Here is a 24,760-nt window from a genome sequence, read left to right on the forward strand (position 1 = left end):
TCACACCCATCAGAAAATTCCTTCTTTGAAATCGGGATGATTACATTGTTCTTGAAACCTGAAGGTACTTTGCATGTCTCATATACCTAGCATACCAGGTGGAACTGTCTTGTCATGGCTGGCTCTCCCAGGTATCTCAATAATTATGAGAGAATGCCATCTTTTCCTTCATTTCCTTTTATGAGGGATCTATCTATTTCGACTGACATTTGTATACCTCTCAACCTGTTTGAGTTTCTGAATTTTTAGTTTTTACCTTTCATTAAAGAAATTCAATAATCTCAGGTTTTATCCATGAATTTCCACCAGGCCTTGTCTTTTTGCCTGTTTGATACTTTGCCTCCTTCATTATTTCATCTCACACCTATAATCTTCTGTTGTACTTCTTTCTCCTTTTACAGTCAATCACTGGCTAATGTCATCTCTTGTTCCTTTATCCTTTCTGAACCCAAGCTGGTGTTCCCCAGAATTCCAATTTTCTTTTTGATTCTCTTTACTATGATTCTTAGGTAAAGGTACTGAAATGGTCGTAGAGAGGTAGATCTTGGAGCCAAATTCTTGTATCATAAATTGTGTTTACTACATTTCTACAATTTATTCAGTTTTAATCCGCAGTTCATATAACGAATGACGTACGGTCGGAATCTGTATCTGCTTCTGGAAATCTGGTTGCTAACGCGTTTCCTTTGCTGTCATTATACTCAAAAATAATAGAATCCATTACGAAAGACAGCCTAATGGATTGCTTAGGTAAATATAACCTTCCCGGTGAAGTGTAGTTTGGTTTCCAAGTAGGAGAAGTATAAAATCAGTCATAGTGGAGTTTAAAAATGTGGTGCTTACATTAGACAGGAATGAATGTGGCATACATATATTTTTAGAGCTACCACTGGCATTTGATACTGATTACCATAAAAATCTTCTAAAAATCGAGAATCATTAGGAAAAAGAGGAACAGTTAATGACTGGTTTTGATTATATCTGAAAAACAGGGTACAAAAAGTAAAAGTAGCACATGCCTCAAATAACATAGGAAGCCCTCAGATGAACATCTTAGGACGTATATTGATTTTGATATACATTGAGGACTGTGCAGACAATGTTAGATGTGGGGAAAAATTCCTATTGCTGATGACAATAACATTATAATCACAGGTAAAAGACAAGAACTACTAGTAGAGAGAGCAAATTCATATTACTAAGCAACTATTCCACAATCTGGAACCCATATACAGTTGCAGGTTGCCTATGTAACAGCTCTCAGGGGCAACACGAATTTGATTTTCAATATTTTGCATAATTATTGACTGAATTTAAATTTTAAAATGCTGTCATAATTTACTCACTAAGAAATATATTCGTATGATAAAAGTTTAACACAACAAGATAAGTATTACAGCTGGAAACTATGTGTTTGTCTTGTGTCAGTGTAACTGATACTGCACAAATACTTGGATTTTATTCATCCAATATTTGAGGATGAGAGCATTTAGCAACATCCAACAAATATTACAGATGATTTTGAATATTTACATAACTTTTTGTCCATTACACCTGCCACAAAATTATGAAAGGAAAAAAAAATATCACTTACATTTTCGCTGCTTATACAATAAAACATTAGTATCAGACATGACATTTTAATTTTCTGCTTCTTTACTATCAAATCCATCTGCAACACAGGTTGCAAATGGAGTCATGCACACCACTGAATGTACCTGCAAAATCATATCATTTTATGACATATAGTTTAGGAGATATCACGTCACAGACATTCAAATGCATGAGAAACTAGCTTCTGCTTAAATGTTTGACAAGCAATTATTTATTCATTTTCTTTATTCATTCAGAAAATCTCTACAGACAGAGGGATATAATTTATGTTTCAGCATGCACAATGGTATGTACATGCACATGCACACAAACACAAACACAAACACAAACACAAACACACACACACACACACACACACACACACACACACACACACACACACACACACACATTGACATGAAAACAAACAAGTTACAGTGACAGAAAAAAAAGATTGCAACGCAAAGAAGGAGTTGTGCAATACAAACCGAAGTTGGTGGGTATGTTTCTACACCTGAAACATGATATCTACTCAGATTTTGCACCAGTCACATAAGAGTGGCACTAGTAGTGCTGCTATGAAGATGCAGCTCAGGTTTGCTCTAAACACATGCTACAATGGTTGGAGCATTAGTTATCTTTGAGATCGCATGTAGCAAGTTACTTTTAATCCAGAATGAGTTTAAGGCGACGAAGACACCATTATTAACAACTCACTGTGTTCGAACAAGATTTTGTAATAGGGCAACGAGAAGCTGGCCGTTCCTTCTGTGATATACAGAAATACAGGGCAGGAATGCAGGCATTGTACATGACTGCTGGCAGTGGTGGTCATGGGAATGTGCAGTTACAAGAAGACTGAGCTCCAGATGGCCGCATGGCACTACCGAGAGGGAAGACCACTGTATTCGGCATGTGGCTCTGGCACATTGTTTAGTATCTGCAGAAGCAATTTGAGCAGCAGTTGGTATGACAGTGACACAACAAACCTTTAAAAGTTGGTTACTTCAACGATAGCCCTGTAGTGTGCATTCCACTGATTCCAAACCACTGCCATTTGTTGTTATATCCTAGCCAGTAATGCCAACCGAGCCCACTGCCAAAAGGTTGGCAGCATCAAAGTCCGGACGCCATCCGCATAAGCAGCGCCAGCGATACAGGAAATCGCCGCAAGTCTGCGCGCGCCACCGCTGGCTTCTGGCTTCTTAAGCGCTGGAGTCGCGAGCGCTAGGACAGTTCTGTATTCGCCGCTCAGTTGTATACTCGCCACCGATTTGTGTACTTGCTAGTCAGTTGTGTGTTCATCGCAGCAGAGTTGTTGTTTGTCGTCAGCCGACGCGGACCTAGCCGCTCCGACTCGAACTAGACAGATTTCGGTAGACACGGAGTTCACTACTGTGTTTCTGTATCTTCGTTAATAAAGATAAGTACCGACTTTTATTTAATCAGAGTGTTTGGGTTTTCATCTTTCTGTTCACTGTTCCAGCGGACTGGTCGGCCCGTTATTAAAAGTGTGGCGGTGACTTCGTAAGCCGTTTCTACAGCGAAGTGTTTGTCGCTACGAACCCCGCCACAAAATTTGTGACTTCAGTGATGTCAAGTGAGACCTTTTGGAGGGCCAAGTGGTGGTCTGTAGTGTTTTCTGATGAAAGATGGCTCTGCCTTAGTGCCAGCGATGGCTATGTATTGGTTAGAAGGAGGCCACTTGAGGGCCTGTAACAAACCTGTCTGCTTGGACCTACACCTGGACTTATGGTCTGCAATTTCGTCTGACAGCAGGAGCGTTCTCACGGTTGTCCCACACACCCTGACTGCAATTTTCTATGTCAATCTGGTAATTTGTCTTGTGTTGTCATTCATGAAGAGCATTCCAGGGGGTGTTTTCCAGCAGGATAATGCTCATCCACATACTGCTGTTGTAACCGACACGCTCTACACAGTCTCGACATGTCGCTTTGGCTTACTTGATCCCCAGATCTGTCTCCAATCAAGCACATATGGAACATCAAACACTGGAAAATCCAGGATGGAGTATAACAATATTATGAAAAGGAAAGTTACTACTCACACACACACACACACACACACACACTCATGCAAATGCAACTCACACACATGACTGCAGTCTCTGGCAGCTGAAGCCTTACTGCCATGTGGCTTCACTTGCCAGAGACTGCAGACATGTACATGTGATTGTTTTTTGGTGTTGCAATTTTTTTTGCGTAAGTGTAGAACATTTAAATGTACTGTAATAGTGAAATAAATTAATGCTATTAGTTCTCACTTTAGGAGCAGTAGTAGTTTTTGCACATTCTTGCTTTAAGTCTGCCGTACTTCAAATGCTGTAAAAATTCTGTGACTAAACAGAAGAAATGATCAATTAAAAATGCCCTTAGGGATTTATAAAATGGTGAAGATGAGGAAATAACTTGTATTTTATATGATAAACCATTCTACAACTGTATAGCACTTTTTGTAGTGGAGGTTTTAAATGCTGATGTCCTTACTGATTGGATGTGTAGTTTGTATTTTTGTGTGGTATCATGTTTATGTATATTAAAGCTTTTATTTTTCTCTTTTAAATTCTTTTTGACATATTTACATGTTTTTAGAATAATTAAATACAGGGGAGTGGAAGGATTAGTGTCTTTTGAAAGAGGGGCCTGCAGGAATCTGTTTGTCATGCATGGTGCATGGTTGCCTAGCCCTTTTTTTTGGGGGGGGGGAGGGGGAGGAGAGGTGTCAAGAAGATGACTGGGCTAGCAACTGCACTACCCTAGAATATAATGACATACTGTAGAATGCTATGGAACCGGGTAAAATATACAATTCGAACATTGTGGAAGCTTGCTTTGTGTGCAAGTAAACATAGGCTGTAGCATATTCCTTCAATGTAGCGTTTCCTTTGTCAGGAATGTCTACTATTTAAAATTATGTTGCAGCAATATGCCTAAAATTTTTTGTTTCCATTGATGGTGTAGTTCTGCTGAAGGTTATTGTCACAGAGGTGTCGGAGGCCTCCACCTTTAAACAGAAGTTCAGAAAAGTTATTTTTATGTATTTATTATCAGTTTATTTGCATCAAACCAGTCATTTAGCTGGTCTGTAACTTTATAAATGTTTTCCTGTAGTTTCCTTGGAGTTTTTCCTGCAAGAAGGATGCTAGTGTCATCTGTAGACAAGGTATTTATTTGTGATTCAGTGCTTAGATATCAGTCGTTTATGTACAGAAGGGAAAGGATAGGCCCAAGAATGGATCATTGAGGGACTTCAGATTTATTTTTTTCCAGTATCTGAAAAATAAATTTTAATCTGTCATTTAGTTCATGTGTTACTACTATTTTATGTTTCCGATTTATTAAGTATGAGGAGAACCATTTTAATGCAGTGCTTCTAATATTGTACATTTCAAGATTTCTCAACATTATTTAATGATATGAGGCATCAAAGGCTTTGCTTAAATCTAAGAAAATACCAGCATCTTTTTTTCCCATTGCTTCTAGAGCATTTTGTAAAAGATTATGGATGGTACTAGTCATAGATTTATTTTTCTGGAAACCATGCTGGACATAGTGAGAATTTTATTCTTGTCAAAGAATTTCATTAATCTAACACACACACCATTCACACCCGCAAGCAAGCTCACCTCACACACACAAGACTGCCAATTCTAGCATCTCAGGCCAGGATGCTGGAGTTGACAGTTTTGTGTGCGTGAGATGTGCTTGCTTATGTGGGTGAATGGTGTGTGTCTCTCTTTTACTGATGAAATTTGTAGCTGAAAGCTTTATCTAGCTGTCTTTTAATTGTGCCTGTCTGCAACTTGATGTGTCTGCTTTACAGTAAGTAGCAATCTGTCTTTTTCTACAGTGTTGAAACTCATCAATCTGTCACACATGATTATTTTACTGATTTTTGGCAAAACCTAATAATAAAAAGACTGGTCTACAGTTTTCTAAAGATGTTGTGTACCTTTTTATGAATAGGGATCACTCTGGCAATTTTAAGACAGGCGGGAAACACTCATGTCAAAAACAATAAGTTAATTCTATCTGCAAGAGGTGTTGCAGTACTTATAATACATTTATTTATGATGAAGTCTGAAAAACTATCAGTTCTTGAGGACATTTATGAAGGTTCTTGCTACATGAATGATTTCACTTGGACTTGTTTCTTAGATACAGTTTGTGAAAAGCCAAGAATATCTGGAATACCATCATTCAAGAAGGCCATTTTTGGACAGATTTTCCTGCATGAATGATTTCATTTGGGTATCTTTCTTAGAGCTAGATTATATGAAGGCAAGAATTTTCTTAAATCTGGTGGTTGTTTAGGCTACCTCTCTTATATTGATTATTAGATTTTTTTTTGTATTGTCATCTTAGTACTGCCTGAAGAGATTTGCAATCTGTTGAGTCAGTAACTCTCTTGTTGTCACAGTTCAGGGTGATAATTTCCCCTTTACTATTTCCTTCCTGCTTTATTATTTTACAGATTGCTTTGCTTTTATTTTCTGACTCTGATGTAAACTTATTAACTATTATTTTTACCTGACATATGACTGTTGTACATATCTGAATATACTGCTAACCAGATAGGATGTGTTGTGGCTTTCTCTGTAACTGAGCAATTTACATTTGAGTTGCCTGAGATTTTTATGCCTCTTGCTATCCATGTCTTTGATTTTAGATTTGTGTTCCTTGTCACACATATTTTGAGAGGAAATGCTGTTTCAAAATAATAGTTAAAGATGTCAGAGAACTTTTCAAGCTTTTTGTTGGTTTCAAGCATCTGAGAAACTTCTTCCCACCTTTCTTTTGATAATAAGTGACGAAATGTTTCTGTGCTCTTTGCATTGAACCTTCTTGCTGTCACAGTTCTTTAGTGGTTTTGGCTGGGTAGTAGATAGCTTGAGAGTGTTGTCATTTGGGTTTCATTGTCACTGCAATTTGTATTTATGCATTTTGTAGTACAGGTTATGCATACAGATATTTGGTCCAAAACTGTAGTAGTAATAGCAGTTTTTGTAATTCTTGTTGGGGGCTGTTTTGGTTGTTTTAAACTGAAGGTATCTGTTATGTTGAGCAATAGCTCTTTTCTCCTGCTTCTTCCAAGAAAATTCACGGCTGTATGTATCTTATTTAGTAACATTCCAAGTTTGTTGAGAAATGACTCAAAGTTTCCATTTGGAGAGCGACAGATTACTCACCAACCGTATCTGCACCACTGATTTCTATGAGCGTTGCCACAAAGTCTAGTTCTTTATTGAGGCACTGGAAACTGGCAATAGTTTTGTATTTCAACCCACTTTTAATTAAAACAGCAATACTTTCATTTTTGTGAGTTCTTCTACAGAAGTAATGTGCAAGTTTGTAGCCTAGTGTTGAAAATGAAGCAGTCTGATCTGGCTTTAACCATTGTTCCAAGAGACATAGAACACTGACAAAATGAAGTTCAGCATTAAGCAAAACCTCCATGTCTAAAATACTGTTTGTGACTGACTGGATATTCTGGTTGTATATGGAAAGATACTTGTCATTGTATTTTATTTGTCTACTGGATTTTAAAATAATATCCAGATTTTCTTAGAGCATTTTTATTATCAGCTTTGTTTGGAGGGATTCTATGCATAAAAAGTTATCTACATCTACATACATATCCTGCAAGCTACTGTATGTTGCATGGCACAGAGTATCCTGTACCACTTTGAGTCATTTTCTTTTCTGCTCTACACACAGGTAGAGCAAGGGAAAAATGATTATCTGTATGTCTCTGTATGAGCCCTAATTTCTCGCATCTTATCTTCATGGTCATTATGTGAAATTTATATTGGTGGCAGTAGAATTGTTCTGCAGTCAGCTTCAGATGCTGGTTGACCAAATTTTCTCAATAGTATTCCTCAAAAAGAATGTCACCTTCCCTCCATGGATTCCCATTTGAGTTCCTGAAGCTCCTCTGTAATACGTGTATGTTGTTCAAACCTACTGGCAACAAATCTAGCAGCCTGGCTCTGAATTGCTTCATTGTCTTCATCTAATCCAGTCTGGTGAAAATCTCAAATAGACAAGCAGTACTCAAGAATAGGTTGAATTCCCATCCTATATGCAATGTCCTTTACAGATGAACCACATTTTGCCAGATTTCTCCTAATAAAACAAAGTTGACCATTTGCTTTCTCTGCCACAATCTTGACATGCTTGTTCCACCTCATATCACTTTGCAGGGTTTTGCCCAGATATTTAAATGATGTATCTGTGTCACACAGGGCACTACTAGTGCTGTATCCAAACATTATGGGTTTGATTTTCCTACCCATCCACATTAACTTACATTTTTCTACATTTAGAACTACTTGACATTCATCACACCAAAATAGAAACTATATTTAACTCACCTTGTATCCTCCTAAGTCACTCAACTTTGACACCTTCCCATATGACACATCATCATCAGCACATGTATGCCAGATCATCTATGTATGTAGAAAATAATAGTGGTCCTATCATATTTTCCCTGGGGCAATCCAGATGATACCCATGTCTTTGATGAACACTCACTGTCAGGGACAACATACTGGGTTCTATTACTTAAGAAGTTGTCAAGCCATTCACATATCTGTGAATGGAACCTATTCCATTTGATTATACATTAATTAAGTGTCTGCAATGAGGTGTCTTATCAAATGCTTAGTAGAAATTTAGAAATGTGAAATATGCTATATGCCTGTTACCATACATCCACATTTTGCAGTATATTATCTGAGAAAAGGGCAAGTTTAATTTCACATGAGCCATGCTTTCTAAAACTGTGCTAATTCATTGATAGAAGCTTTTTGGTCTTTAGGAAATTTATGATATTCAAACTCAAACTTACATTTTCAAGTTTCGGTCAGTGGTGAAAACACCATTTTGTCACTTGCTGTGCCTCTACTACCCAGTGTTATTTCCCTGAGTGTAAACAGTAGGTTTGTAAATTTCAATGGATGACTATCAGTGTTTAAAATAACTGGCAAATATTGCATAGAGCTGGTGCAGAGAAGACTGTGTGGTTTATAGTTAGACCTTTCTCATATATTTGATAATATCATAAAAAGGGAGGCCACAATGTTGGGATCATGGATTTACTTCAATCCTTACATACATTTAGTAGGCAATTAAAACAACATAATGTGCAAGTAGTAAGGTGCACTACTCTGGCAGTTGCGTTATGAAACTAATGTATCTGCGAAGGGGCTTACAGTAAGAAGTAATTGTGGTCAGTCAGGTAGCGTTCGCGTGTTGCAAGAGGTTTGCAGAGGAGGCAATGGTTCGATTCCTGCTGATACTTATTTTTTATTATCTATATTATTTTCATCAATGATCACATTATTTAATTTATATGACATTTGCGTGGTAATATAATGAAAAAAACCAACACACATTTGCATGAAGTTGTAGTGAATGTCATATTTTATTTGACTATTTACTATTTTTAATTAAATTTTCAAGGATGAGGGACAGGCTTGGAAAGCCCAAGTCCAACTTCAGTACATAATTATATGAATGATGTTATTCAGTAACATAGTAAGTCACAATATGCCAGACCACAAGAGTAATGTACAATTACTCGACGGATGTACCCTCAACATCACACATTGTAGTGTGGTATTTGTCAAACAGACATGGAAAACATAAATTGAAATGGCATCTTACTACACTGAATGAATGCAGTTATCCTACATTTACAGGGAATGCTCAGAGTTTCTAAGAAAAAACCTGCCTTGTTGACATTTTGAAAAATGTGTCTTTCTTCTAGCAGTATAGATTAAAAATTAAGTTTGAGTGGGAGCTGAACCGTTGCCTCATACATGTTCATTTTATGTAATCAAATGCTAACCTCATGATCACCATGAACTCTAATGTCCGGTATCCACACACAGACACGTAAGCCACATAACAGACATGTAAAACTTCTCGTGCGATTTTCTCGGATTTGTCAGAGTAGTGCACCTTATTACTTAACATGTAAAACTTCTCTTGCAATTTTCTCGGATTTGTCAGAGTAGCGCACCTTATTACTTACATTATGTTGTTTTAATGGCCTACTAAAGATGTACAAAGTTTGAAATAAATTTGTGATCCCTACAACATAGCCTCCCCTTGTCAGTTTATTGTTGTGTCTTAAACTATTCGCACAGCATATGTAGGCCTACTAATCTTTCAATAAGTAGGTCCAAACTGTATTTAAGGACTAAGAGTAAGTCATGCAGAATATTAATTAATTAATTAATTAAACATGTATAAACATGGTTTTAGGATGCACTGTTAATTGTGTGAAACAACATGGATACACTCCACTCCATGTTGCGGCACGAGCTGGACATGTCAACCTTACAAGGTGGCTTTTGGTGCATGGTGCTGACCCTGAAAGCAAAACTGAGAGAGGGCACAGGCCTTTGGATTTTGCTAAATTGCAAGGTCAGTGTAATTTTTTTAATGATTATGTTCTTAAATTCTTTGAGCAAGTCCTAAGAACCCCCCTAGAAGAATTCAACCTGCAATAAAAGACTACAAAAATGAGTTAGACCTTTGCTTACTTAAAAAGTTATTTATGTGTTGTGGCCACTCTAGATGATTACTCACACAGTGGAAAGAGTATAAGACAAATGCCACTTGTGAAAAAATTCTAGTATTAAAAAAGGAATATGTATCATAAAGGCTGTATCATATAAATTAGTAATAATGTAATGTTTGTTTCATTTATTAAAACAATTTGCACATTTTCCATAATTTCTGTTATCTTTTTGCCTACATAACTACCTTCTGCCACAGTCACTACGTAGTACATGGCCAAAAGCAAGAATGCGTTCAATGAACTTAATAATAGTCCATGATCACAAAGTATATTGAATATGATTCTTAGTGGCACCACATAAGAGTGTTTATTATTAACTCCCTTACCAATACTTCAAAGATTTAGTTCTAATTGATTAAGTTCCAGTTTTTGCATGGGAAACAACTCAATTTATAAAAGACAAAGAGACTGTCGGGAGTCCATTTTGGACCAAGTGACTTATGAGGTTACACTCTCTGTTCAGATCTGTACTAGCGTCAGTAAAATCAACATGCCCACCTCTTATATGGTGGTTTCACCTAATCTCTAAGATATGAGGCAACATGATGTCATCTTCATAGAAGACAATAATAGTCTTTCATATGCTTAGTAAAGGCTATGTTATGGCCGCAACAGACCCATTATACAACTATTGACAAACTGACAGTAGTCGATATGATTCACCCTGATCTTAATATATGTAAGGGACCTGAAGCATTCAGATGCTTCTTTCTTGATGAGTTCTGGATCTTTGGTCTCTCTCAGAAATTCAAAATTTTCCTCGGATTTTGTAGAAAGTCTACAAAAAACTTCTGTGGTACCAATGTAAACTATAGATGCTTGCAGAGAGTATTGATTTATAAACCAGTGATGTCACTTAATTTGGAATAAAGTGTGTAAATAAAGAAGCAATTTAAAATTACGTAAGTATAAAATTAAGTAAAACTAACAATGGGGATGAGACTCTTCAGTTTCTCTCATTACTGGTTGATAATGAGACAGTAATTATTGTGTGTAAATCTGGATCTTGATGCCTGTCAGTGAATCCAATTTACAAGTATATTTACATGTATATTCCTCATGCCATCTTACATAGTGTGGCAGAGGGTATTTTATGGATCACTATCATTTCCCCACCTTCCTTCTTCCATTCACAAATGGTGTATGCAGAGAACAACTGCCAATAAGCCACTGCATGAACTCTAATTTTTCTGATTTTCTCATTATGATCATTTTGTGAAACATAAAGTGGTGAAAGTAATATGCACATCCATTGAATTTCAAAAGGAAACCTCTCTGGGATACACAATGCCTCTCTTCTTGTGTATACCACTGGAGTTTGTTGAGCACCTCCATGAAGTCTCACACTTATTAAACGGTCACATGATGAAACATTTAAACCTTATAAGGGTTCCATACTGATGAGCTAGTCTCAATAACTGGTCTTATAAGTGTTTTATAAGCCACTTCTTTCATGAAGGAATTATGTTTCCTTAATGTTCTTCCAGTAGATACAGCACAGCATCTGCTTTTCTAAAAATTAGTTTTATGTGATCACACTCCAAGGGGTTTCTCCTAGGAATCTTACAGTTGTTACTGTTTCCAGTGGTTCATTGGCAATAGTATAATAAAACAGTAATGGGTCTTTTAGCATATTTATGCACAATATGTTACATTTATTTAAGCTCAGGGTCAACTCCCAGTCCTTGCACCAATCATCAATCCTGTGCAGATCTTCTGGTGTTTCACCCTCTTCCAGATAGCAGAATTGTCTGCAATCATCCTGATGAAACTTTTTTAACTACCCACAAGATCATTTATATACATTGTAAACAGTAATGGCCCTTTGATATTCCCTTGTGGTACTCCCTGATAATACATTTACATTTATTTTTTTTACCCCAATAAAAACAATGTGATGCATTCTGTTTGCTAGAAAATTGGTTATGTGGGAATGTGGAAGCTTAAGCTCAACTAGCATTAGCTCTTCAGTTTCTTCCAATGCTAACTGGTAATGAGAAATTAATCCATGAGTGTACTACAGGACTTTGATGTCTGCCAGTGCATGTGCAATGATAATATGGTTATTAGCCAAACTATAGTACTTGTTTATTCATTAATTCATTCATTGATGATTACTAAATCCCATCAAGAAGGAGAACCTTCAAGAATGTGGATTAATCAATGTACTCGTTAACAACAGACAAGGAAATCATAGAAACACAATCTTTACATTGTAGCAACAATAAACTGCTTACCGCTATTCATTTAAATTTTATTGAGATAAAATAAAAAGAAAAGTACTTCATACAAACAGTCTACTGCATTTTCAGTTGTGTTATATTACTTCTCTTTTATCTGTAGTATAATGTAAATGGACAGGAAAAAAAAGAAAATATCTACTCACCAAGTGGCAGCAGCAGAACACACATACAAAAGGATTTAACTTTTACAAGCTTTCGGAGCCTGTGGCTCCTTCTTCTGGTGGAAGAGTTGAAGGGGAAGCTAGAGGGGTGAAGGAAAAGTACTGAAGAGGTTTAGGGAAAGGGGTACAATTTAGAAAAGCCACCCAGATCCCTGGGTCAGAGGAGACTTACCGGACGAGATGAGAAGGAAAGACTGGTTTTTGGAGACTGTACCGGTGGCATTTGGAAACCTGAGACCTTAAAGGTGGAAGACAGGGTAATATGCAAGACAGAGATTACTACTAAAACATTGTGCACAAGTTAATAACAATGAAAAGCTAAGTGCATTGTATGTAACAGAGGTGGATGAGGGGCTGGCGAAAAATTGACAAGTCAGAAAATGAAAGATGTAAAAAACTAAAATGGAGTGAAGAAAGGAGTAGTTACTGTGAATAAATGCTGGTATGGAAAGAATTAACGTCAATTGAGGTCAGGTGGGTGGCGAAAACCAAGGCCATGTTGTAATGCTAGTTCCAAACTGTGGAGTTCTCAGAAACATGTTTGGGGGAAGAATCCAGATGGCACATGTGGTGAAACATGCACTGAGGTCATGACTTGTCATGTTGTATGAGGGTGGCCCCATAAGTGCCCAACCCAATAAAGGAAACACAAAAATTTTGGAAAAAATGTATTTATTTTTCAACATAATTTCCCTTCAGCTCTATACACTTTTCCCAGCAATGTTCAATAAGTTCGATACCCTTTTTATAATGAGAACTGTCTAACTCCTCAAACTAGCCATAAACTGCTGGCATCACATCTTCATTTGTTGAAAATCTTCCACCATCGAGCCATTTTTTCAAGTTTGGGAACAGAAAATAATCCGAAGGGGCTAAATCGGTGAATAGGATACATAACAATTCAAACTTTAATTCATTAATTTTGGCCATTGCAATAACGGCCTTTCGAGCTGGTCCATTGTCCTGAAGAAACAATACTTTCTTCTGGGCCAAATGTGGCTGTTTTTGCTTGGCTTCTTTGCCCAAACATTGCAATAAGTACTGCACTTTTTGAAGTTCCTACTATGTCTGCTAGCTCGCACACTTTCCGTTGATGATCTTCCAGTTCCGCTTTTTGGATTTTCTTCACCATTTCTGGAGTTGTCACCTCATTTGGTCGATCACTGTGATGCTTGTCTTGGCAACTTGTATGGCCTCGTTTAAACTCAGCTACCCAATATCGTCAATGAAGGAGCAGACTCTCCCAAAGTAGAATGCAGCTCAGCTTTAATAATGGTTGCACATAAGCCTCAATACTAAACAATGTGGCATCTTCAAACTTGAAACATATGCCTCATAGATCATTACTTTCTAGTCCAGAGATATTTTTCAACAACAACTGCCATCTCTCGGTCAGGCCGGGTACTGACGGGACTACCCTCGTACAGCATGCTTTGCAACAGGATATTGTGTTTTGCCTGTATACACCCTCTGCCTATGCCCATTCATCCTGACTGATAACTGGATGGTAGTCATGCTGATGTAATTTTTTAAAATCTTATATTAGTAGCTTAATATTCATTTGATTACATTGGTATTTTCAAAGAAAATATTTACATGCATCAATAAATACTGAGTCATACTTCAGAGCAAACAATGCTACTTGCCATGTAGCTAACAGAACTTTTCAGTCCCTGAATCTAGATATTCACATAATTGGTAGATAAAATGACCAAAAAGGAAGTTTTAAATTTTCATTTGAATTCGTTGGGATTCCCAATATCTTGTTTTATGTTAGATGGGAGCTTACTGAATATCTTCCCACTAGAGTACATAGTTCAATTCTGAACTCTAGTCAATGAGGTGAAGGTTACATGAAAATTTTTGTGCCTTGTATTGTGACTGTGTGAATCACAACTCACCTGAAATTCGTTTTTATTAATAAAATTCAATTGAGCTTCCAGCCACATTAACTGGCAAAAAACCCACAAGCATCTGGCCAAGTGCTTTTTATTTTGTAATAGATGTCTTGCTGAATGAAATTCTGCATCAATTTTTCAGACTGTGTTCTGCTAACACTGATTCTTTAGGAGGCTGTAGGTGGAAAACTTCTTGTGTTCTATATGGAACTGTTCAATAGCACACAGAGCCTGTCTCACATAAAAGTGTCCACTCCCACATGGTATATATATATAGTTTCACTGTTCCAAGGCCTACATTATCTTTCTGGTCTCATTAGTTGTCAAATTTTGCTTGAGGCTCAAAGACTGAATAAATTTTATGCCTCTTTAGGAACTGGTTAATCTTTTCTGTTACTAAGCCACTGAACAACAAAACTGCGAGCCTTTTCATATCCTCATTGGGGGCTTTGTAGCTTTGTGGGTACAAGTCTTTAGTGAACTGGCTTGCAAAATTTTTTGGATGTTGTGACTGTTTTCTTGGAACACTTTCCGTAAGCGGCTCAGTTCTTTTGACAGGTTTTCCACATCCAAAACAGATTCTGTTCAATGCACCAGAGTCCCCAGAACACAATGTTTTGTACTGAGTAGTGGTAGTTGGTAACATGCATATACCAGTCCATTTGGATGGGTTTCCTGTGAACACTGTGGTTGAGACACCCATTTGCATTTAAGTCGACACGGATGTCAGGGAACACAAAGGCACAATCTGCCTCTAATACAATCGTGAACTTGATGTGATTGTGGATGTTGTTGGTGTGGCCCAAGAACTGTCTCAGGTTTTTTATTATTAGCAACAAAAACTGTTAAGGAGTAAAGGTACTGGGAAGTGAGCCTAAGGATTCGAAGGGCCTCTGAAAAGGCTTCTTCTAGATGTATAGTTATCAACTTTGCACAACAGTGTCACATCGAAACCACAATCAGGTGCAAATCTGAAGGCAGGGTCATCAATGAAGTACAAACATAAGATACTTCAGGAATCTTCCTGAAATTTTAAGTTTTAAATAACAAACTGCTGGAGGTCAGGTTTGAACTGGTGATTCACAGCACGCGAACCAATGAGGCTGACCAATGTGCCCCACTGCATGCACCACAGCCCATGACATTGCTCCATCACCCACAGAAACAGTACCTCACCATTTCAGAATTTCTCATGGGAAACCACTACAGCACTATGGATCTAGATTTTATCAGTATTCCTCTGTATGGCAGTGCTGGTGGATCCTTGCATTCTGGCCATATTGTTACACCCTCTCCACCATGATAAGCTTCAAAGGTAGCCCTCCTGTTGAAGTTTCATCAAGTAGGTCTTCAGTTTCGCTGAACCTCCCATCATCGATCTGCACCTGTGGACTGTAGTAGGGCTTCATACGTAGATGTGGATGACACCTGTTTAGTTTGTCTTCTTGATTGACTTGATTTTATCAGAGAAGCAAAAACAACATTGGTCAAGCCCACTGCTGCCCACACTGAAACAGAGTTTATTGCGCGGTATCATTTCCTGTGACTGTAGTAAAGCCAACCAATGCCCTTGAACAGTGCAAGGAAATCCTTTACCAGTGTTTTGTTGACACAATTTAATCAGGTCTGGTTGATCTGAATATTCTGTCTTTTAATCTCCAATGCCTCGCATTCAAAGATCACATGTGATGCGGTTTCCTCACCCACACCCCACGTCCTACATTTGTGATTTTCTTCTATTATCCCTACTGTATGTAGGTGATTTTTGAAATTCCCATGGCCTGTCAATAGTCCAACCATGAGTTTCATTTCTTTCCTGTTCAAGCCCAGGATTGAGAGACTTCTCTTAGAATGTGGCTTTGGCATCAATACCTTGCCATGTTTTTGCTTTTGGACCTTAGCCCAATATTCTACATACTGTCTCCTTCTCCAGCCTCGTAGCTTTATTTTGATCATCACCTTGGTGATTGTCAGGACAGGTTCTGGTCCAATAAATGATGTCATCGCCCCTATATTGGCCAACCAATCGGCTTGCTCATTACCACTAATCCCTGAGTGACCAGGGACCCACAACAGGTTTACCCTATTCCTTTCCCCTAGCTTCACAAGGACTTTGTGGCATTCTGCCATGATCTTTAATCTTGTTGCAGAGGCTTCCAGTGCTTTCACAGCTGCTTGTCTGTCTGAATAAATGAAAGTGTTACAACCTCTGTAGCGCCTCCACAAATTCTCCTCCAAGCACACCCTGATAGCAGATATTTCTGCTTGAAACACAGCGGCCAACTTCCCTAGAGAGATTGCACACTTCAGCTTTGGCTACACTCCATATACCCTGGCCCCAATTCCTTTGCCTGCTTTCAAACTGTCAGTGAATAGACTATGTCCCCAGTACAGTGTTGAAATTTGTTATCCCAGAGCTCTCTACTTCCAATTACTGCATTGAAAGGCTTGTTGAAGCAGCTGGGAGTAGTTATATAGTCGTCCAATATTTCCCCACCATATCTATGTCTACCTCACTCAGTATTTTAGTGTGAGATCCTGGATACACCACTGAGTTCCAGTTTTTTCCAGTCTTCAATGTGTGTCCTCCAGATGCTGCCTCCATCTTTACCCACAGTGTAAATGGGGGCATGTCCATCATGGTTCCCATCCCAGCAGTGAGTGTGCTGCTAATTCTGCCTGTAATGGCTAAGCAGGCCAATCTCTGCACCTTAGCAAGCTCCTTAGCAGCTACCTGCTGTTCTACATTTTTCCACCATACTGTATTTCTGATTGAAACACAGTGGCCATAGGTCGTACTACCACAGTGTATATCCAGTACACACACTTAGGGCTTAAGACCCAGTTTTTACCACATGCTGTCCTGGTACTCATTAGAGTACCGTTTGCCTTGGAACAGGTGCTTCTTACATGAGGGGTCCATGATAGTTTCTCATCCAGGTTTACCCCTAGATATTTCACTATTCCCTTCATTGGTAGAGCTTCATTGAGAAGCTTGAGATTCCAATGTGTGTGTTGGATCTGCTTCCCTACAAATGGTATTGCAACAGTCTTCTTAGGACTGACTCTTAGATCTTGTTTCCTGCACCAATTTTGCACAATGTTCTATGCTCTTTATAATATAGCTCTGATTGTACTTGAAAATTTTCCAAGTATTACTATGACAAGATTGTCTGTGTATCCCTGGCAAAAGTACTGTCTAGGGTTTAATTCTGCAATGAGTTCATTCACCACAAGGTTCCACAGTAGAGGGGACAGGACCCGTCCTTACGGACAGCCTCTGGTGGTGTTTACCATTTTTTCTTGCATCATGGTGGCTTCTACCTTTCTACCACTAAGCATGGCTCTAATCTATCTGAAAATGGTGGTCTCCAAGCCATACACCTCTGCTGCCTTAACCACAGATTCGAAGGTCGTTTTGCTGAAAGCTCATTTAATGTCCAAGAAGATGCAGAGGGCTATTTCCTGAAAATGAACTGCTTTCTCCACCTCTTGAACAAGTTGGTGGAGTGCAGTTTCATATGATTTTCCTGGTTGGTGTGCATGTTGGTTTATGTGTGGTGGGACCCTATTTAACCTTCTCTCCCTAACATGCTCATTGACCAATTTTTCTAATGTTTTAAGAAGAAAGGAAGACAGAATGATGGGTTTCATATTCTTGTCCTTGGCATGATCAGTTCTCCCTAGCTTTGGAATGAAGACAACCTTCACTGGCCTCCAGATGTTAGGAATGATTCCTGATGCTAGGCTAACCCTAAATAACCTGCATAGGAATCTTATTAAGTTCACTCCTATTTGTTGCAGGAGCACTGGAAAAATTCCATCTGGGCCAGGTGACTTGAATGATTGGAATGTTCCCATCGCCCATTGGATTTTACTGAGGTCAACACATTCTCTGGCAGATTCCCAGTTCTCCCTTCGAATACCTGAAAATCAATATCTCACAGGGATCTCATCCTGGTCTGTGTTGTGTCTCAGAGAACATTGAGGAAAATGGGTCTTGAGGAGTAGTTACAGCATTTCATGTGCTGTTTTTGCATACTCCCCATCCTCTTTCCTTAAGGTTCCTCCTGGATTAGTTGATATCCTAGTAAGGATTTTGTGAAATCTGGCGTCAACAGCTGTACCCTCTACATCCTCAAATAATACCTTTCAGGACGTCTGCTTTGCATGCTTAATTGCAAGATTGTATTTGACAAGGGCCTCTCGATATTTTGCCCATTGTCCCTTCCTTCTCGGAAGGTTAAACAGTCTTTGTACCTGTTTCCTCTGTGATTCCAGGTTGTTGTTCCACCAAGATACATTCCTATTCATGCACTTCTTGGTAATTAAGCAGTTGTCATGGTATGAGGTCATGATGGCAGAGTTCACTGCCTCTGCTACCTCCTCAAACTCTACTGGATTCCTTACTGAAGTACTGACTTTCGATAGGCTTGAGTCGAGGTCCCTCCTATACGCCTCCCAGCTCTTTTTCCTGGGATTCCTATAGAACATGATATGTCTAACATCCATTTCAATCTCGAACTTAATGTACATGGGGTCTGATGAGGATGGCTCTAAAACCACATGCCATTGTTTGACATAACTACCCATCAAAGTGGAACCGAAGGTTATGTCAGTTACCTCTTCCCTTCTTATATTCCTAAATGTAGGTTCATTGCCCCTGTTGAGGATCTCTAAGGTTCTAGCTAGAAGAAATTCTAGAAGGTACTCACCTCTATTGTTGGTGTCAGTGCCCAATCTAAGTTGTGGACATTAGCATCCCATCCACCCAATAGTTGGTCGCCCTGTTGTGCGCTGGCTTCCGTCAGTCTCCTCACCTCCTGAGATAGAGGAGCACTGTCCTAATAAGGAAGGTATGTCGAGGCCATTACAAACTCCCTTGTGATACCTTCCTCACGTTACTGCATCCTGATGTTCACTAAGTCCCTAAAACAAAAGTCTGCCATCGGCATGAAGGGTATTCCATTTTTTACATAAATGCATGTTCTGGAGTTTCTTATATTTCTAGCATAAACCAGCTTACCTTCAGTGCCGCCAAGGCCCAATACACTCCCTTTGTATAAATAGGGTTCCTGAATCAGGGCCGCGTCCACTTCTTGTCTTCCCAGTAGATGACTCATGGCAGCAGTGGCCCCTTTACTGTGTTGCAGATTTATCTTCAGCACATTTAGTCTCCATCTTGGCACCATTGTCACTTCTGATGCCTTTGATTGCCCTGATGGAAAACTGTGAGAACCCCAAGAATGGTCTCAGATCCTGTTCCTGCGTTGCCTTCAGGGCCTTCTATTCAGCTTCCACCACAAGGGTTTGGCCATTTGGTGCAACCTTCCAGTTGGTTACCTTCCAATCCTCTGTTGAGACTTTTGGGTTTTGCGACCCTATTTTCTCAATCAGAGTCTCTTGAGAGATATCCTTAAGATGTTTTGGCACCCAGTTTTGCAGTCTTGAAGAGCTCAGCCACTGTCTTTACCAGCACCGGCCGGGGTGGTCGAGCGGTTCTAGGTGCTACAGTCTGGAATCACACGACCGCTATGGTCGCAGGTTCGAATCCTGCCTCAGGCATGGATGTGTGTGATGTCCTTAGGTTAGTTAGGTTTAAGTAGTTCTAAGTTCTAGGGGACTGATGACCTCAGCAGTTAAGTCCCATAGTCTCAGAGCCATTTTTGTCTTTACCAGCAGCCTCACATCCTCCCACAGTGATATTAGGGGTGCCTTTTCCTTAAGCCAGTCCACCCCTTTACAGACAAAGCTAAGAGCACCATGATCCAGACAGACTCTCCCGAATTTGGGTCATGGACCAGCGTCACCCCCCCCCCCACCCCCAATCTTCTCAATGAGAGCCATCTGCAATCTTCTCCTGCTGTGAGGTGACCTTGACCAGTGGATAGCCATCCTAAAAAATGAGACTGCAGTACTATAGGTCTGTTTCCCTATTTATTGCCTCTGCTTTTTCTGGATATGCTTATCCTGAGAAGTGGGAATCTTAGATTTCTCCTGTGCTCTCTTACTGTTTGCCCTCGATGTGGAAGGGGTTTGTACAACCCCTTTACCGTGGGACAGTCTTTTCTTTTAGGTCTTGGGCTCAAGCCCTTTTAGTTCCCCCCACTTTTGTTTAGGAAGCCACTCTTTTCCTTCCTTTAGCTTTTGTTCTCTAAGAAGTTTCCTCTTTTGAGCCCCAGACAAGTCTTTGATCTTAATCTGGTCTAACTTCTTAGTAACCTTTCCCACTTCTTGAACAGGTCTGTCCCCCTGTTCAGCTGAGGGGACGTTTTCCATCGGTTCCAGCCCTGATGATTGTGTGTCTGGGTTTCTGAAAGTATTTGTATGGAGTGTAGCCATGTATGGAAGTGAAACATGGACGATAACTAGTTTGGAAAAGAAGAGAATAGAAGCTTTCGAAATGTGGTGCTACAGAAGAATGCTGAAGATAAGGTGGGTAGATCACGTAACTAATGAGGAGGTATTGAATAGGATTGGGGAGAAGAGAAGTTTGTGGCACAACTTGACTAGAAGAAAGGATCGGTTGGTAGGACATGTTTTGAGGCATCAAGGGATCACAAATTTAGCATTGGAGGGCAGTGTGGAGGGTAAAAATCGTAGAGGGAGACCAAGAGATGAATACACTAAGCAGATTCAAAAGGATGTAGGTTGCAGTAGATACTGAGAGATGAAGGAGCTTGCACAGGATAGAGTAGCATGGAGAGCTGCATCAAACCAGTCTCAGGACTGAAGACCACAACAACAACAACGATTGGGTGTCTGAGGTCTCAACTTGCCCGTCAGTACAGCTATTTTCTTTCATGTCCATTTCAGTCCAACGAGGGTTGTGGATCTTGGAAAGATTAATTACTCAGGGAGGTCACCCGGTATCCCTAAGGCTCCGTTCATTAGACATTTTCCCATGTGCCATGCACCCCCCAGCATGGGTTGCATCACACCTTAGGTTGGGTACTGAGGAGTTGGGAAAGGACAAGGAAGGAGTGGGATGACAGGAGATTGTGGAGTACATCTAGTCAGGTCCATTGGCCAAGACCTTACCGACCGAAGGTTACCACAGCTGGCATAGCCCACAGCTTCATGCGAACACACAAGCCTCTCCACCTGCACACTCAGTGCTACTTTAAGGTGATGTCACCCAGAGAGGTGTCTTCTTGACTTCATATTTGACATTCGACAAGAGCCAAAGGATATGAAATGGCCCAGTATAGTGCTTTAGTTGCTTTTACAACAGTCCCACTTTCTGCACAGGCAAAATCCATATCAACTCTGCGGGTCTGTTTCTCACTGATCAGTGCTTGGCATTATAATGTTCTCAATCTTTTTTCTAAGCTCATGAGGCTAATATGCAAACCAGCCATCTTGCTTCTTTGGTCCCAGCGATGGGGTATTTCATAAAGTCATCAAGAGTAGTGTCCAGTTGAGATGGGAACAGTACATCCATTGTTGTTTTGGCCTCGTGACCATGGAGAAGAAAGAGAAGCTTGAAGCCTGTAGTATCTAGCTTCACTGAGTTATATGCAAATATCACAACGGGTAGTATTGTATCCCAGTCTCTCTGTATGAAATCAACATAGATTGAATGGGTATCTGTCAGTGTTTGATTAAAAGAGTTTTGTGAGGCCATTTGTCTATGGGTGGTACGCAGTTGTTTTCTTGTGGATAATGTCACAATGTGAAATTACCTGTGATAATAGTTTCGACTGGAAAACTTTTCCACAATCAGAGATCATCACATGGGGTTCTCTGTGCTTCAAAATGATGTCTTCTATGGGGGAATTGGCAATTTATGGAGCTTTGGTTGTCAACACGGCATTGGTGACAGCATAGCGGGTGAGGTAGTTAGTGCAAACTATTATCCATTGATTCCTGTTTGTCAGTTTCAGGAACCTCTCAAAGAGGCCGATTCCAATTCAGTGGTATGGAACTACTGCAGGCAGAATTGGTACCACATACCCCAGAGGTAGTTGTGGCATGTGTTTCCTTTATTGGCATTCCTTACAGCAGCTCACACAGTATCTAACAAGTTGGTAGAAAACTGGCCAGCAACATCTGCATCGTATTCTGTGTACAGTCTTCACAAATCTCAGGTGACCAGATGTTGGAGTATCATGGAAATACTTCAGGATAGCTGACTGCAGGTCAGCTAGGGTGTCATCTTTCTTCAACGTTCCTGTGATTTTCACCAGTGTGTCTCTCTGTTCAGCAACAATCTCATTTAATGCAGATATGACTGAGATTTCATCCACACTGCTGTTCTCTGCAAAAGCATCCCTTAAAACGCAGTCTGTATTATTGAGTGTTTGCATCTGTTTTGCACACCACTGTAACATTACACTTCTGAAACCTCAGTGCCTGTCTTTCTAGTCAATCCAGTGCATCCTTTGGGCTACTCAGGCAGCATAGAGAATGGTGGCCCACAGAATAGTGAATGGTTAACCAAATAAATATGGCCAGAACTTGTTGATTGCCCAAATAATTGCAAGACACTCTTTCTCTATTGTAGAATAGTTCATCTTGGACATGGAGAGTAATCTGGAAGTGTTAGATCTCACATTTCCCACACCTTTGTGAATTTGCACTAGAACTGCTCTTACCCTATAACTGATACTGTCAGTGTGAAGTTCTGTCTTGACATTCTTGTCATACAATCCTAGGACTGCAGAAAATGTTATTGCCTCCTTAAGAACAAGGAAAGCTCTTTCTTGCATTTTGATCCAGGAGATTTTGGCTTCTCTCTACAGCAGTTGTTGCAAGGAACATGCCTTAGTGCAGAAATCCTTTATAAATTGCCAGTAGTATGAGCACATTTTGAGAAAACTTTTCACACCACGAGTGTGCTGAGGAGTTGGAAAATCTGTGACTGCTCTTATTTTCTCAGGATCTAGAGAGCCTCCATCAGCAATCACTAGATGCCCTGAGATTTTTATTTGTTGGGCAGCAAAGAAAAATCTTGAGGCATCTAATGAGTGGTGATGGGGATCTAGTGAGTGGTGTTGGGCAGCAAACACCGCCCCCCCCCCCCCCCCAATCCCCCACCCCCCATGAACCATGGACCTCGCTGTTGGTGGGGAGGCTTGCATGCCTCAGTCATACAGATAGCCGTACCATAGGTACAACCACAGTGGAGGGGTATATGTTGAGAGGCCAGACAAATGTGTGGTTCCTGATGAGGGGCAGCAGCCTTTACAGTAGTTGCAGGGGCAACAGTCTGAATGATTGACTGATCTGGCCTTGTAACATTGACCAAAATGGCTTTGCTGTGCTGGCACAGGACTGGCTGAAAGCAAAGGGAAAGTACAGCTGTAATTTTTCCCAAGGGCATGCAGCTTTACTGTACGGTTAAATGATGATGGAATTCTCTTGGGTAAAATATTCCAGAGGTAAAAAATATAGTCCCCCATTCGGATCTCCAGGCGGGGACTACTCAGGAGGACATTGTTATCAGGAGAAAGGAAACTGCCATTCTACAGATCGGAGCGTGGAATGTCAGATCCGATAATCAAGCAGGTAGGTTAGAAAATTTAAAAAGGGAAATGGGTAGGTTAAAGTTACATATAATGGGAATTAGTGAAGTTCTGTGGCAGGAGGAGCTAGACTTCTGGTCAAGTGAATACAGGGTTATAAATACAAAATAAAATAGGGGTAATGCAGGAATAGGTTTAATAATGGATAAAAAAATAGGTCAGCTACTACGAACAGCATAGTGAACACATTATTGTAGCCAAGATAGACATGAAGCCCACGCCTACCACAGTAGTACAAGTTTATATGCCAACTAGCTATGCAGATGACAAAGAGATTGAAGAAATGTATGATGAGATTAAAGAAATTATTCAGATAGTGAACAGAAAAGAAAAAAATGGTTCAAATGGCTCTGAGCACTATGGGACGCAACTGCTGTGGTCATAAGTCCCCTAGAACTTAGAACTACTTAAACCTAACTAACCTAAGGACAGCACACAACACCCAGCCATCACGAGGCAGAGAAAATCCCTGACCCCGCCGGGAATCGAACCCGGGAACCCGGGCGTGGGAAGCGAGAATGCTACCACACGACCACGAGATGCGGGCAACAGAAAAGAAAATTCAATATTCATGGAGGACTGGAATTCGATAGTAGGAAAGGGAAGAGAATGAAAAGTAGTAGGTGAATATGGAATGGGGGTAAGGAATGAAAGAGGAAGATGCCTGATAGAATTTTGCACAGAGCATAACTTAGTCTTAGCTAATACTTGATTTAAGAATCATG

The 24,760-nt window shown here is 39.8% G+C and overlaps 1 protein-coding gene across 1 annotated transcript in view; it reads left to right on the forward strand.

Moving 5' to 3' along the window:
- The window catches only part of LOC126175707 (ankyrin-1-like), a 222,625-nt gene that overhangs the window by 117,957 nt on the left and 79,908 nt on the right, over positions 1 to 24,760 (forward strand). Inside the window, exon 7 of the mRNA XM_049922640.1 lies at positions 9,888 to 10,049. Within this exon, the coding sequence (XP_049778597.1) occupies positions 9,888 to 10,049 (162 nt within the window). The remainder of the gene's footprint in view (positions 1 to 9,887; positions 10,050 to 24,760) is intronic.

The sequence above is a fragment of the Schistocerca cancellata genome, chromosome 3 (genome assembly GCF_023864275.1).
Source record: "Schistocerca cancellata isolate TAMUIC-IGC-003103 chromosome 3, iqSchCanc2.1, whole genome shotgun sequence".
NCBI classification, from domain to species: domain Eukaryota; kingdom Metazoa; phylum Arthropoda; class Insecta; order Orthoptera; family Acrididae; genus Schistocerca; species Schistocerca cancellata.